General features: G+C 33.6%; 1 protein-coding gene across 23 annotated transcripts; it reads left to right on the top strand.

Annotated features, from left to right (window-relative positions):
• The first annotated feature begins 783 nt into the window (after positions 1–783).
• On the top strand, positions 784–15,759 carry LOC18440312 (Leucine-rich repeat (LRR) family protein). Of its 23 annotated transcripts, none has more exons than XR_016053982.1 (9): positions 784–1,061; positions 1,217–1,343; positions 2,840–3,040; positions 6,622–6,776; positions 6,870–7,087; positions 7,606–8,218; positions 8,296–8,823; positions 8,955–9,161; positions 15,546–15,759. XR_016053982.1 is itself a non-coding variant. In XM_088864634.1 (9 exons), the coding sequence occupies exons 2-8, from the start codon at positions 1,294–1,296 to the stop codon at positions 9,029–9,031; spliced, it is 1,842 nt and encodes a 613-aa protein (XP_088720760.1). In that variant the 5' UTR covers positions 784–1,061; positions 1,217–1,293; the 3' UTR covers positions 9,032–9,035; positions 15,546–15,759. The 23 variants fall into 23 exon arrangements, 9 of the variants coding, with proteins under 9 accessions (XP_088720760.1, XP_006850525.1, XP_020526665.1 ...); XR_002281984.2 differs by lacking the exon at positions 15,546–15,759 and adding an exon at positions 10,201–10,740 and having other exon boundaries at positions 8,296–8,819; positions 8,955–9,035; XR_002281983.2 differs by lacking the exon at positions 15,546–15,759 and adding an exon at positions 10,201–10,740 and having other exon boundaries at positions 8,296–8,819.
• Positions 15,760–16,298: the final 539 nt, after the last annotated feature.

Raw genomic sequence — 16,298 nt, 5'->3', positions numbered from 1 at the left:
CATTATCAATCTTATTGAATATTGCAACTTACTCATGTGCTTTCTTAAAAGCAGGAGGTAAAATGTCACTTGTAAAACCCCATATCAAAAACCAATTTTTAAACCAACCGGGAAATCTTTCAAAAATGGGCATCCTGAATTGGATATACCAACTATGAGAGTTGTTTGGATTTTGTTATGAAAATACTTTATGTCATGCCTCAATGTATTCGGCATACTTATAATACTTATAAGAAAAATCTTGATAATGTATCCGGCCCGCAATGGGGGCAATATAGTTATCACTCGAATAAGAAAAAAAAAAGGAAATATAAGCATTTAACTGTTGAAAAAAAGAATACATTTTTTTTATATGGTTTCAACCTTAAACTCTATAATTAAAATACACCTAAAAATAAGGTACATATAGAGATGTAGCGCTGCTAAACAAAGATTTTGAATTCCCAAAAGGGTGTAGTTTGTATAAGGCTGCAACCTTAAAGAGCCCAACCATGAGGCACTTCCAAATTTTATCATAACATATAATTTTGATATTAAAATTTTTTTGAATTATCAAAAAATCTAATTTTATCTATAATTATAAAATTTTAAATTTCAAGAACGTTAAAATGGAGTTGATCTATAAACATATCAAAAATTTAAAAGTGAATGGTTTAAATAATGTGTGTAAGATGTACTATTTTTTAAACTTAGCTTTTTTTTTTATTTCTTATGTTCATATTCGTACATGTGTTGAGATAAATCAAAGGTTTTTCACATTAAAACAACCATTTCAGATGGATTTTCATCATTTTAAAGTTGCAACCTTTAAGAGGACAATGAGAGAAAAACAGAGTTCTCTCTTGTACTCTCTCTCTCTTGTTTTGGAGTTGACGCTTTAGAGAGATAAACAATGGCCTTTCTCTCTCTTGAATTAAACGAGTCCCATGCGTAGGCGGCACGTTACCTAAGGCGCTCCAGCCCCCTGTCCCTCTCTCTAGGGCCACGTTCCATTTCTCAAGCGAAGTGAATTCCGCCTCAGGCGATTTTCATCTCTTGAAAGTTGAAACCCTAATTTTCACGTGAGAGTTCTTAAGCTCTCCACTCTTGCTTATATATTATATATCTGTTCCCTCCATTTCATTCACTTAGTCTTGGAGAAAATATGAATACATAAAAAGCTTTTGGATTCATTCCCTGATATCTCAGATATCTCTGTAACTTTTGTTTCTGATAGATCAGCGCAGTTTGGTTTGTTTGGGGAAGCTGAGAAGGGAGGCCAGGCGAAATCAGTTTGCGTTTTTATCTGTCAAAATGAGCAAGAAAATTTACATGTCCATGGGTAGGAAGGCCTTGATTAAGAGGTATGTAATGTATGTGTGTGTTTTAAACAGCCCTTGCAATCTCAATTTCTGATGAAATCATCTTTTTACATATCATGAGTTGCATATTGAAATTCAAATTTTACGTTTTTATCACTGATTTACGCAGAGGGCTCGCATTTTATATCTTGCAAATTATGTTTCAAATTGGCAGTGGAAGCTATGTTAGACTTATGGATCTGTAAGCTTTAGTTTACACTGGAAATCTGAGTTCTCTACTGATTTCAACTCATTTTCTTTGCTATAATCTGTAAAGTAGACAATGCATTGATTTTTTGTTGTATCCCGAGAATTTTGATGACTAGATTGTCTCTTTATTGCAATTTACCAGATATCCACTGTCAGATACAAGAAATGAGTTTACTGGCTATCTTCCTCATATTTCTGTGATTTTCTAGGGGACTAAGTGGACATACAAGGTTTATTTGTTCAAGCTTTGTACATGGCCTACTGAAACAGACAAACGACCATATTTCTTTTGTTATTTGTTCAGCTTTTGGAGAAACAAATAACACTGATCTGCAGTTTTTTTATAAGTAGTTTAAGCTACAACTGATATGAAATCTTCTAATGTATGCCCAGTGGGAAAACGCTTCACACTTGTTTTTTAAATCCGAAACTATTAGTAAGAACGAGTTAAGGAGATTACTGAAACCATCATGGGTAAAGTGACTCGTCTCTCTTGTTCAAACATGCTTTTTGTGGGGATAGATAACAATAGAGGATGATCATATGAAATTGCTTGGAGGAATCAAGGGACGTAACCCCATAAAATTCAAACAAAAGTGAAGGTAATAAGACAAAAGAGACATGAAGAGAAAGAAGTGAAGTCAAAAGTGAGATTAGAAGTTAATGGGTATCATTGGCTTCTCTAGTTTCAAATATGAGGAAATCCATATTTGTGGGAATCTCTACAGTATTAACTAGCTTCCATGGGTGTTGTCACTCTAATAATAGAAATGAAAGAAACAAAAGCATGTTCCTCTTTAACCTATTTAAGATGTGTATATATGGTATTTGTGGCTATGTTACCAATATATATATATATATATATTGATGATGTAAAATAAAAATTTTATCTTTTTTCTAACACTTCATTCAAGTGTAAGCAGTTACAACAAGATACCATGATGTATAGTAAGTAGTGGTCATACAATTTTGTCGTGATATTAACAACTGATGCTGTATCCAATCTGAAAATGTGTCATGAGGTGTCAGTGTCAGCTGTGTTGGACATTTTCACAAGAAGCCAATTGAAGTCTTAGTTTTCTTATCACATTTTCCATTAATCACTTGTGGAAATGTATGTGGAGATTTTTTTAAACCTTTGAAGTTTCATATTCACTATATGGAGGTTTCTTTAAACCTTTGAAATTCCATATTCATTATCTGGTTTCTTGGAAATATTGTTAAAGGATGACATAGAAAAACTGTTAGGGGAACATTCATTAACCTATAATTCTTATGCTTCCTTTCAGAGATCTAGAGTCAATAATGGCATATAATGAAGGGGAAGGCCTTCTCACTGTTATGTGTGTCGACGCTGCTTGCAAGAACCCACAGGCTATTGAAATATGGAGGAGGCAGCGAAGAACCCTTGAAAGCATGCCTTCGCAACTTGCAGGAGGCCTTCTCCGTCTCCTAATTCAACGACACCTCATTACACCTTCATTGCTGGAGTGAGTTTCTTTTTCATATATTGGGAGGGTTTCTTTTCAATAATGAAAAATGTTTTTGTTTGGGTTTTAATTTTGTTTCATTAGATTAGTGAGTCAATTATTAATGACCTTATAGGCTGCCTAATAACTGTGGTGCTCAAAGTGTCTGGACATCAACAGGGGATTTCATTGGTAGATTTGTGTTGTGTAATAATATGATCTTTGTATTAGCTCAGGGGCTTGGATATCGATTCTTTTTATAACTATCTAAAAAATTCTTTGTATAACTATCTAAAAATAAACACATGTAGTTTGTATTAGAATGACAATTTGGGTTCAATTGCTCCCCTGTGAACCTATACATCCTATTTGTCTGATGATCTTAACTAGGCTGTTGCCTTTGTGGGAGAGGCTTGTTGATGATGGATCTTGCAATGTCCTTCAAAATGATAATAATAAAAAAACAATGTTTCAGAAAATGCTAATCGGCCCCTAGGTGGCCGGTGTGGCACCCAGCACCGGGGTGGGTGCCTAGAACCTTAGGCGCATGAGGTGAAAAGTTTTTACAAAATGCATATATGTGTTGTCCAAATGCATGTATATCAATATTGACATATTCGTTTCAGAATTTGCTTTGGTTTGATATGAAAAATGAAGCAATTTGGTGCTTCGGAAGATTTGGGGGAGGACTTCAGTTCTTTTTATATTTTAAAATAAATAAAAATACATTTTATAAAAATTGAAAATGAAAAACAAAAATTAATAATAAATAAATTTATTACTACTGACTTAATAATAAATAAAATGGCTAAAATATATTATTTTAATACGACCGATTTTAAATTTAAATTTTTAATGCCCTTAGAGTTAGAGCATCATCATGAAATGCACTTTAATAATTCTTTGTATGATTTTAAATTTTAAAAATACGAAGACTTTTTCACTTTTGACTGTGAAAGTAGGCAAGGTGGTCTTTGTACTTCTCTCTGAACCAATGTTGTTAAATTCGCTTTTCTTCGGGCGAAGCATCTGAAGTCTTTGGGTTTTTCCTCGTCACCCGAAGCGAAACAAATAGTGAAGACTAAGTGTTATTTTTACTATTAAATACTTTCAAAAAGTAAGTACAAGTGGAAGGAAAGACCGCTTGTTGACGAGAACATGTCACGTTTAGAGAGCTTTTTGACTTTCTTTGGAGAACATGCCACGTTTGGAGAGAAGTACAAAGACCAACTTGCCTACTTTCAGAGCGAAAAAGTCAAAAGTGAATAAGTCTTAATATTTTTAAAATCTAAAATAATACAAACAATTATTGAAGTACATTTCATTATGATGCTCCAACTCCAAGGGCAATAAAAATTAAATTTAAAATCAATAGTTTTAAAATGATATATTTTAGCCATTTTATTTATTATTAAGTCAGCAGTAATAAATTTCTTTATTATTAATTTTTTGTTTATATTTTAATTTTTTATAAAAGTAGAAAAATATTATTTATTTAGAAAAAAGATAACCAAAGTCGTCCCCTGAATTTGCCGAAGCACCAAATTGCTTCATTTTTTCAGACCAAACCGAAGCAGACTTTGAAGCGAATCTAACAACATTGCTCTAAACGTGCCTTGCTCTCCATAAAAAGTCAAAGGTGCTCTTTAAATGTGGCATGTTCTCATCAAAAAGTGATCTGTCGTTCCACTTATACTTACTTTTTGAAAGTGTTTAATAGTAAAAGTAACTTAGTCTTCGCTATTCGTTTGCTTCGGTGGCGAGGGAAAACTCGAAGACTTCTGGTGCTTTGCCTGAAGCGAAGCGCTTTAACAACATTGATATATATATATATATATTGTGTTGATTTTTTATATTTTTTCATGCAAATATCTACTCATGAATGTTGAAACACGTCCAAAACTTAAATCATAGAAAATTTAGTGAAAAAACATAAACAAGTCCATAGTGTATTAGCCTCCAACTCACCAATCCACACTCCATAGTGACATACAATCATGATACACAGTTACACACACATAGCCATAGTCACTTGGACTTCAAGTCTCCAATAGAAGTATAAAACCTTTAAGTCCAAACCTTCATTACAAAATGATGCAATACAAAGTACAAGATGAAAAACAAATACAAGATGAAAAACAAAAGAAAAGACAATAGAAGCCTTCTAATACTTTCATTAGCACCCTAAAAATAATTCCAACAATAAAGGTTAAGCTTTTGGATGCTTCTTCAAACCCCAGATTTCATTTGATTCAAATAAAAATTTGCAAATTCAATCGATTTGGGGTGTTTGTAGGGTTTAGATTTGATTTTTTTCACTTTGGCGTTTTAGAATACCCCAAACACCCTTTTTAGTCTATCTTGTGGGTCAACATGACCCAAACTGGCCATACGGGCTTCTTTATTTCCACAAAAAAAAGCCCTGGTCCTGGGCGCTGGGTGCTCGCCTAGGTTGCCTGGGCGGGCACCTAGGTACTGGCGCCTAGGGAGGACCGCTCAAGCCTAGGCATGCAACCTAGGGCCCTGTTCGCCTAGGGCGGTCTCCTTTTTTTTTTAAATGAAAAAAGGAAAAAAGAAGAAAGAGATGATGGATCTTGCTTTGAATTAGTGTACATAAACTCTGAATTTCCATTTTAAGAACGAAAACCCTTTTATTTGGGTTTCAGGCACTGCTTAGATTGGTTACAATGTTGACTATTGCAAACACAACATTCCTGGTTCGAACCCATGCTGACCTACCCAAAAACATAATTGTGCATGTTACTCTTATATATTAAAATAATGATTAGGAATTTAGGATAGATGACTAGAATATCCCATGCAAGTACAATATGAGATGTATACTTTAACAACTGGTTGCATAAATTCAGCCTATTTGCAGCAAGGAAATTAGTATGTAATAAACGGATGGTTGACTGGTTACTGCACTAACCTATCAGAAAATAAAAAAATGATAAATATTGGCATTCTGCAAAGAATATAACTGTATCTATAAGGGAGATCATTCTGTGATGGTAAATTGTTACTTGCTTGGGAGGCAGCTTCATGTTTGAATTTTTATGACAAGATGGTTTTATGATTCAAATTTTTATGACATGATGGTTTTATGTTTAGTAGTCCAATTTACATCATTTGCTTATGAATGGATGGACCTTTCTTAAGCTGCCTTAGCTATAGACTGATTGCAGGATATATCCGCACGAGGTACGGATTCCTTTGTTGTCAAGTTGGTAAATAGGATTTAAGATTATATGATGGCTTTTTTGCCTTCATCGAGATTATTGAGTTGATATCTTTGTGGAATCTTTATATTCTTGAGTTTATATAATGTTTCTGGCCCTATATGTTTCTCTTATTATCTTTTTTGTGTATGATCTTCTAGTGTATATTCTTAGGGTTTACAACATTGCATAGATGCTGACTCAGGTTAATGCCTTCTTTTTTTCTTTTGGAATGGATTACAAGTCCTCCTTTTCTTTGATTGCATTTTGATTACTTTAAATTTTATTTTTTTGGTGTACTCTGTGTTGTAAAATGATAGACCCATCCATCCAGCGCTCTGATCCTTCTTATTTTATGGTCTGTGAGATGTGAGTTTTCAGGGTCTTCAAGACATGTATAGAGGAGGTTGATTTGATGGGTGAGAGTTCTGTAGATGCAGAATGGATGGCTTATTTGGGGGCATATCGTTATCTTAGGAGTTTGAATCTTGCAGATTGCAAGAGAGTTACTGATTTTGCTCTCTGGAATATCAGTGGTTAGTAATCATTTCAGTGAAGTATTGTGATTCCATGTCATTCTTGTGAATGCTCACTCAGTGCTTATGAAATGGTTTGTTCTTTGGTGACAGGATTGAGCAGTTTACAAGAAGTTGACTTGTCCAGGTGCTCAAGAATTACTGATAAAGGGATTGCACATCTTTTGTCCATCCAAAATTTGCAGAAATTATGTCTTCCTGAAACTGCAGTGAGCTCCAATGGAGTCCATCTTCTTTCTTCTCTTCGAAACCTCACTTACTTGGATTTAGGAGGCATACGTGTCACTGATTCAGCACTAAGCTCGTTGGCGGTAAATTTTTTGTTTGTACTTTCTCCAAATTTTTTTTTTTTTGTTCTCATTCTATGGTGTGTGCTTTTGTTCATGTCTTTCTACCTTTTATATTCTCAAATTAACATTTTTAGCAACAAAATGAACAACTCTTTTGTAGTTATAAGATCTTGTCAAAGGCACTTTTTCTTTCTATAGCCTAATGCGTATCAAGAAAAGAACAAAAAGTTTAAAAAATGTTTGTTGAGTTGTTTAATGTGATTCTTTCACATCATTTGGAAGTTTTCTTCTGCCGGATTTGTGAGTATCCTTTCGCGTGATTCTCTCCTGTTTCTGAAGTTTTTTTTGGATTTTATCTTATTAATGTTTTAATGAAGTATTTGTTAAGCTTGAATTCTAACAGTTTCACTATGCGTGTATTTCGTCAAATGATCTATTTCTGTACAATGCATGGACTTTCAGGGGAACTAAACTTACTAATTTCGTTGGTGTTGCCTTTTCATTGTCGTGTCTAACAACCCCTCTTGGGCGCAATTTAGACATTGACAGATTTGGAGTACCTCGAGTTATGGGGAAGTGATATTTCAGATCAAGGAGCTGCATTTCTAACAAGGCTATCAAAGTTGAATTTCCTGAATTTAGCCTGGACCAATGTCACTGAGTTGCCAAATTTTCCCTCTTTAAAAACTTTAAACATGAGTCAATGTGCCATATCCTCTATCTTTCATGGAGAGAACGAAACGAGACCGCTATTGTATAAGCTTCTTGTCTCAGGAGCCATATTTAAGGATGTGCACAGGGCCTTCTCTTGTCTGGAAACAGCCAACTTATCATACTTGGATATATCTGGCTCCATTATGGATGAATTCCACTTTTTGTCTTCTATGAAAGCACTGGAATATTTGGATATAAGTTCAACCAAAATGGGAGATAGTTCAATAGATTCACTTATATGTATTGGAGAGAATTTGAGAGTTTTGAAGCTACGTAACACAAAAATTACCTCTAATTGGGTGGCTGCTCTTGCTGGAAATGTCCCTAATCTTGAAGCAATCTCCTTGTCCCACACAGCCGTTGATGATGATGTCTTTTCATATATCAAACTGATGCCTGCTTTGAGGGGAATCGATCTGAGCAACACAAACATCAAAGGTTTTATACTATCATTCGTGCTTAACCAATATTCTTCTGTATTTATCTGATTATTTGTCTTTGTTTTGGAATGCTAGGTTTTCTTCAGCAGCACATTAATGGAGTTCTGAAAACAACTCCCTCCCTGGTAGCTCTGCAAGATCTCAAGAATTTGGAAAGATTGGATTTGGAAGACACCCAAGTCAGGGATTCGGCATTGCATCCACTATCTCGGTTGAGTGAACTGATCCATTTGTCCCTTAAGAATGATTTCCTCTCTGACATCACTCTCCACCCAATGTCCTCCATCCCAAAATTGAAGTTTCTTGGGATTCGAGGTGCGGTTTTGACCAGTGCGGGTCTTTGTTCTTTCAAGCCACCAGGCATGCTTGAGACCCTTGATCTGAGAGGATGTTGGCTTCTGACAAATGAAGGAGTTTCACAATTTTGTAGGAGCTACCCTTGGATTCACGTAAAGCATGAGTTTGTTAAGATGTCCTCTACAGATTCAAATTCCTCTTCTGATTGTTTGTTGCCATGGCATGGAACATCAGGAACATGTAGACCAAGGAACATCAGGAGGAAAACGCCCTCATCCATGCTCAATACCAGGAAAAAGTTTGTAGGTTTGGAATTTCTATGCCTTATTGGATCTTGGTCACTTCCTTTTGTAGAGATCTAATCTTGCTATGGTCTTATGTTTTCCAATTTTGGTGGTTTTTGCGTGGTTGTGAAATTTGATATTCTTGTTGGACAGATGAACGTATAAAATACAGCCGATCAGAGTTGCTAAACCTGCAGCCATCACATCTATCCAGGATAACTCTTTCATGATACGGTATGTTGCTCCAGGAAATGGACTGTAAGGAGCAATACGATCCTTTTGGAGTTCTTTCCCATTCCCAGTGTTTTGAAAATCGAGTCGGCCAAGGTACTCGGCCCTTGTAAGAGCCAAGTTACTCAGGTGAGTCTGAGGTACTTGCAGTCCAACCCTAGTTTCAAAAAAAAAAGAAGAGAAGTAAAAAATAGTAATAGATAGAATATAGCCTTCACTTTTCTTGCAGCCAACGCCAAATGGCGTGTTGGTTTGCATCTCCGCTCTTAGAATGCCTCTTTGTGAGGGTCTTGGGTCATTTGGCATTTTGTTTTTAACTCCCATTTATTTAAAAAAAAAGAAAAGAAAAAGGCAGGGCCTTGGTGAGATTCAAACCCCCGATATAGCGCAAAATGAACGTGCCCACTACCCGGCATTGCCCTTTGGGTGTGTTTGAATTGAAAATGATACATTATTCTATATAACAAAAAAAAATCGGTATACAACACAATTCACCTCGCCCATAGGGCAGGGCTAAGTAAATCGGTCAAGTCCGAGTGCACTCGGCCTTGATTAGATAAACTGCTCATTCCTAGTTCTGTGATTGAGTTATTTAATCAGCTTTTTATGCAATTGCATGTAATATTGATTTTGTTGATACACCCAATTGGATTGTTTTTGCTGCCTTTAAGGTTTCCAAATGTATTATCACAAAAAAAAAAATAGAAAAAAAGGTCCCCTAATGCTCTTCTTCGATTTTGTTAATTTGTTTATGTTCTTCATGGAAAATAGCTTTCTTTACATCCCCATGAATTCAAATAACAGGTTCCACTGGAATTGAGAGGCTTATGTGTATTTGGGTTTATATTTAGAATATTATTAAATAAGAAAAAAGTTTACAAGGTTTCAATTTATACGGTAGAAATAAGGCACATTGAAAAATTCAGTGAAAAGGTTGTTTTGGCAGGGCAAAACCCTCCAATGGATCATCTCAACTTTGAGATGTATGGATGTGAAAAAAAAGAATGATTTCATGCCTTATCTGGACTGTATATTTTCAAAATTTTCAAGAGTTTGTAGATCTGCCCGACATACGCTATTTTTTAGTTTTAAATTTTATAATCAGATATGAAAATAAATTTGACCATCAAGGGATTTCGTTCGACTGTATCCTTTGGCGTCAATGCAGGGTGCGTCTAACTGTGATTGTTTAAGGCGCCAACCTTACACAAACCTCACCCGATGAGATAAAGGGTTGTAAAGTGATGGACTATTTAGAGGTCAGTCCTGGAAGAGAAGCAATATGTGTGAAGCTTGCCATTACTGAAAGCCAAGGCCTCAGAAAGAGGTCGTGTTTTTTGCTGCTGCTGCTTTGGACCGATGGGAGTATCAATTGAGAGGCACCATTATTACATTCATGGCTTCCAAACTCATGAACAAATTTCTAGCACCGTACGACCATAGCTTGGAAGTATTAAAGAGATTGAAGTGATTTCTGAAGGGTGGACTTCTTGTTTACTGACGCAGAGAGAGCATATAACTAAGAGAGAGACTGCTTCTTTGTAGGTTACAGAGGGAGCATATAACTGAAGAGACTAGTTTAGCACGTGTAGAGAGAGTAGCTTAGTTCTTGGAGAGAGAGGAACTAGCTTACTATGTATAGTATGCTCCTGTGGGAGTATACTATACATTGATTCAATCCCACACAAGAGCTGCTTGAGAATTTAAATTTTAGGATCCACCTAAGTATCATTCGCTAGATGATTATTTTTGACGACAAAAAAACAAAAACTAGGTTTTTAACGCTTAGATTTTACCCACGTGTGATTGAAATTGTTTTTATTTAGAGGTGGTCCCGTGGTTCTGGAGGTTACGTACCTGAATATGTTCATCTCCAAAATTCAATATTTCTAATCTACGTACACGTCGTCATTGGCCAACCCCTTAATCCTTGAGGTTGTGCGTGAGAGAGATTCGCGCGTTTGGTTGTGCAAAGAGAGAGATTTGAGTAAATGGCTTTGATGGTTAAGGGGCTTCCGATCCACTAATCCTTCAATTGAAGTGGAGGGAGAGAGAGAGAGAGAGAGAGAGAGAGAGAGAGAGATTGGGGTTGAAGATTGACAGGCCTCACAAATCCCTAGTCCTTATGTTGGTGTGTACCATGTAATGCCTTTTTTAGAAGGGCAAAGTTTATATGGAACCGGGGTTCTAAACAATCAAATTCGAGTCTATCTCAAATAGTTCTCTAGAAGAGGTTGATTTGATGATCAAATATCTTCAAATTAATCATTTCGACATCAAGATCTTGGACATGAGAAAAAAAAGGATTGCAAGTTTTGGAAATAGTGTATTTTGTAACGCATTTTTGGCCCGTCAATTTTCAAGATTTTTAAAGCTCTCAGTGATATGTTGATTTACATTATTTTTGAAACTTCAAAATTTTAAAATAAATATAAAAATATACTTTTAAGGTTATAACAAATATTTTCAATATGGAAACGACATTTCTCGATACTATTTGAAGGTAGGCTCTAATTTGATTGTTTAGAGCTTAGGCTCTATACAAACTGCACTTTTTTTGGAATCCATCCTTAACATGGAACCCAAAACCATCTCCTTGATTAAAGAGAGATAAAACGAAGGAGAAAAGGTTCAGTATGGGTGAGAGAGAGAGAGGGCGAGAGAGAAGCCATACATATGAAAGCTAAAAATGCGTGTTGTGATCTTAGATGATTAGGATTGGAGAGAGAGAGAAAGGGGTGCTAAGAGAGGAGGATGAGAGAGAGAAGGGGTAACTAGGGAAAGCAGTGAGAGGGAGAAGAGGTGGGAACGGGAAGAGAGAGATGGAAAGCGGTATAATGAGGGGGTGTTGAAAGGGGCAAACTGATTACCTCCCCATCACCGTGAAGATCTCAATGTGGGTGAAATTCAAGGGCCAACAAGCAGTATTTTATGTATTTTTTTTTTATATATATATATATATAGGAAAATACTATACAACGTCTATAGACGAAAATGAACAGTGATTTTGTCTATTTCTATTATCGTCTAAAGTTCATCGCGCGGTTACGATTGTTTGGAAGTGTTTTATTTTTTTTCTACAAATTGGAATGGCTTGAAATTTGGAGTGTGTATTCATTAAATATAAGGGAATCTTTAAAAATTATAAAAAAAAATATTTCACTTGAAAATATTTGACCAAAATACCTTCGAAAAGTTTAGGGGGTATTTTGGTCAATTTAATTTTTTACAGATAATTTTTTTTATATTTTTATTAGATGCGTCTCAATAAGATGTACATATCCTTCAAATTTCAAGTCATTCTGATTTTTTTAAAAAATAAAACACTATCGGACAATCGTGACTGCACAATGAAATTTGAACGGTGATGAGGGCAGGAGAAATCATTATTCAATTTCGCCTATAAGTATTGGAAAGACTTTTCCATATATATATATATATATATATATATATATATTGAAAAGTTTATATAAGGTCGCAACCATAAAATGTAGAATCACAGATGCACCTAAAAATTCTATCGAAAATGTTGTTTTAATGTTGAAAAAACCCTCTTATCGATCATCTCGACATCGAGATGTATGAATATAAAAGAAAAAAAAAAATTAAGTCTTGAAAATAGTGTTTCTTACAACACATTATCTAGACTGTCCATTTTCAAGATTTTCATATATTTATAGATCTACTTGATTTTAACCATTTTTGAAATTTTTTTAGTTAGGTATGAAAATAGATTTTAGGATAATGCTAAGAATTTTTTATAAAAAAAGTACATGTTATGATAAAATTTTAAGGTGCATTTTAATTAGATTGTTTAAAGTTGCAACCTTATAGCAACCGTACCCATATATATATAACGTTTATAGGCTAAAATGAACAGTGATTTGGTCTATGTTCATCACTGTTCAAAGTTCACCGTACGGTTACGATTGTTCGGTAGTGTTTCAATTTTCATTTTTTTTTCTATAAATCGGAATGATTTGAAATTTAGAGTGTGTGTGCATTTTAGTGAGGCACACTTAATAAAAATATGAAACAAATATTTCGTAAAATATAAATTGACCAAAATACCTCTGTAAATTTCAGGTGTATTTTGGTTAATTTTGTTTTACGACTTAAATTTTTTATATTTTTATTAGATTTTCATATTTTTGATGAACATACGATCTAAATTTCAGATCATTACGATTTGTAGAAAAAAAAGGAAAATTGAAACAATACCGGACAACTATGACCATGCGATGAACTTTGGACGGTGATGAGCATAGGCAAAATCACTGTTTATTTTCGCCTATAGGCTTTTAGTAGTGTTATATATATATATATATATATATATATATATATATATATATATATATATATATATATAATATCGCTCTGAAATTTTGTGACACAATGCATAATGGCAAGAACTTTTTTGACTGTGGAATAGTTTTGTTGGGTAGAATTCCAGACCTTAGAAGTATACCTGAGTAGTGGTTCATGATTGTCAACCTATTGTTTTAAGATTCCTCCTAAACCTAACTCTGAAGTATCGCATTCAATGATTTTAAAAGTAGTAGGGTTAGGAAGAGAAAGGCAAGGTAAAGTTTTAACTTTTGTTTTAATCAATTGGATTGCCTTAGTGTGAATATTTGTCCAAGGTGGAGGATTCTTTTTTAGACGATCATGTAAGGGTTTGGCATCAATAGCAAGGTCTTGATAAAAATCAATAACATAATTCAGACAACCTAAAAATCTCTGAAGTTCTTTTTTATCTAAGATTTGATCGGGAAATTTATCACCAAATTGGATTGATTGGTCGATAGGAAAATATTGTGTCCTAAAAATCTAATAGTAGTTTTGAACAAATTAATCTTTTTAGCAGATACTGCTAATCCAGCATGTTTAATTGTATTAATAAAAGTATGAATATGTTTAAAGTGTTCTTCTATTGATTCTGAAAAGATAAGAACATCATCAATATAAACAATCATAAATTGACAGTAAGCGTTGAAAATATCATTCATTATTTTTTGAAATTCTGATGGAGCATTTTTTAATCAAAAAGGCATAACATTCCATTCATATTGGCCAAATGGGACATTGAATGCTGTTTTATATTTATCTTCTTCGTTAATTTGAATTTGCCAGTATCCTAACTTCATATCAAATTTTGAAAATATACAAGCATTTGCTACTCTGTCTAATAAATCTTTTTTATTAGGAATAAGATATCTTATCCATTGTAATACTTTATTCAATGGTTTATAATATATAACAAGTCTAGGAACTCTCCGTTCTTTTTCTGCATTTTTATTGACATAAAAAGCTGCACAATTCCATAGTGATAGACTAGGTCTAATAAGTTTTTTATTTTGGAGTTCAACAATTTCTTTTCTACATAATTTTAATAAAATAATATTCATTTGAAATTTGTCTTTCATCAAATCCAGGTTCATATGGAAGACTTATACTATGCTTTTTCTTATCCCAAAAAGCATTGAGATGTTCGCTACAAATAGAAGTTTCTATCTGATGTTGAAGTTCTTGAATTTTTTGTAATATCAAGGGATTTTGTAATTGTTCTTCTACATGTTTATATTTAATTTCTTGTTTTAAAGTACAGAGAAATTTTTTTTTATTGGTTAGTTGGCTTTTCATATTGTTGATTTCGTTCATTTTTAGTTTATTAATGAATTCAAAATATATAGGGACATTTTGGTAAGTTGATGTTATTCCTGTATGATCTATGGATAGAGGATATAATAATGTAAAGAATGGGACTCCTAAGATAACTGTCTGGCTTAGACCTTTTACCATAATAAAAGGTGTTTTGATGCACTGTTGGTTATTACAAACAGAAGCATCTGATAATTTATAATTAATAAAGAGTCTACTGCCATCTGCAGTATTTAATATTTGAGTTGTTTTAGCAAAATACTTTGTTGGTACTAGTCCTTCATTTATACAATTTAAATCAGCTCCGGAGTCAATTAAAGCAGATGTTTGAAATTTATAATCTTCTGCCACTATAATGGTTACTTGTACAAACCATTTTTGTATGATGATTTTATCCAGAAGGTTAACAGAAGGAGGGTTGTCATTTGTCTGAAGTGGTTTAGTTTCTGAAGATTCGAGAGTATCGGTTGATATTTCTTTTTTGGGAGAGAAAGGAGCATATGTTGTAACTAAGTGGTTGAACTCTAGTTCATCTGTATCAGAATTTTGATTGGATAGATTTTGTAATTCTAAAATTTTTATTCTATTTTTTAATTGGTGTACTTTTTTCTTTACTTCATTTATTTCTTGTTTTAGCTCAGAAATAGAAGGTTCTTTTTAGACAGTGAGATGTTGTTCACTGACCCTTTTCATAATAGCTGCGAAATTATATTCATCTGGTGTTTTTACTAGAGGAGGTGGTTTTGGTTTAATTTTGGTTAGATTAATAAATTTTGTAATAACAGATCTTTTTTCATCTGGATCTGTAATTTTTTCAATAAGATCTAAAATCAAATTATCTTATTGTGTTAGGGTATGAAGATTGTGCATTGGGATTGGACAAGCACAATTTGATTCTTGCATAGGATTACAAGATTGTTCAGAGGAGTCTGAAGAGGAATCTAAAGAATCTGTCCATTCAAAATCATCTTCTTGTATATTTCCTATTAGAGATTCACTTGAATTTGTACTCAACGAAGATGTACTATTATAATTGATAATGTTATATATTTTGGTTTTTAATATCTCATCCAATTGTAAAGCATCCATTTTTTTTTTTACTTTACATTGATGTTTATAATGTCCAAGTTTTCCACACTTGTAGCATGCAGGTATTTTCTTTTTATTTTTAGTATGCGGAGTGAATTTCCTTATAAACTTTTGTTTTTTAGACTTCTTATATTTTTTATGTAATTTATCGAACTTATATTTATCTTTATGATATTTTTTTTGTTCTTATAGAGTTTTCCGGTTTATTTTTTCTATCTATGTGATAACCAAACTGTTCACAAAAATCACCAAGCTCTTTTCTTTTAGTAATTTGTTGTTTGTCGAGTTGACGTTTAAGTTTTAGATCTGTGCATAATGCTAATTCTTCAGCACATATTTCTGCTGATAATTCTCCTAGTGTATATGCAGAATAAATAATAACTCCATTATGCTTTTTTCTAAGTCTTTCTTTCACCTTTTTCTGCAAATAAGTAAAGAAGACCAATAATAAAAAAAAATTTCCAATGGTCAAGTTGACAGTCTTCTCTTATCAATAATCTTGAAAAGAATACACCT

This window comes from Amborella trichopoda, chromosome 1, assembly GCF_054954075.1.
Source record: "Amborella trichopoda isolate Santa Cruz 75 chromosome 1, AtrichopodaSantaCruz75HAP2 v2.0, whole genome shotgun sequence".
Lineage (NCBI taxonomy): Eukaryota > Viridiplantae > Streptophyta > Magnoliopsida > Amborellales > Amborellaceae > Amborella > Amborella trichopoda.
Note: the sequence above shows the minus strand (reverse complement) of the source record. Positions and strands in the feature narration are given on the sequence as shown.

Coding starts and splice junctions, on each gene's coding strand:
- LOC18440312 (XM_088864634.1), top strand. CDS start 1,294: ATGAGCAAGAAAATTTACATGTCCATGGGTAGGAAGGCCTTGATTAAG. Junction 7,088..7,605: donor CAGCACTAAGCTCGTTGGCG/GTAAATTTTTTG, acceptor GGCGCAATTTAG/ACATTGACAGATTTGGAGTA. Junction 8,824..8,954: donor TACCAGGAAAAAGTTTGTAG/GTTTGGAATTTC, acceptor CTTGTTGGACAG/ATGAACGTATAAAATACAGC.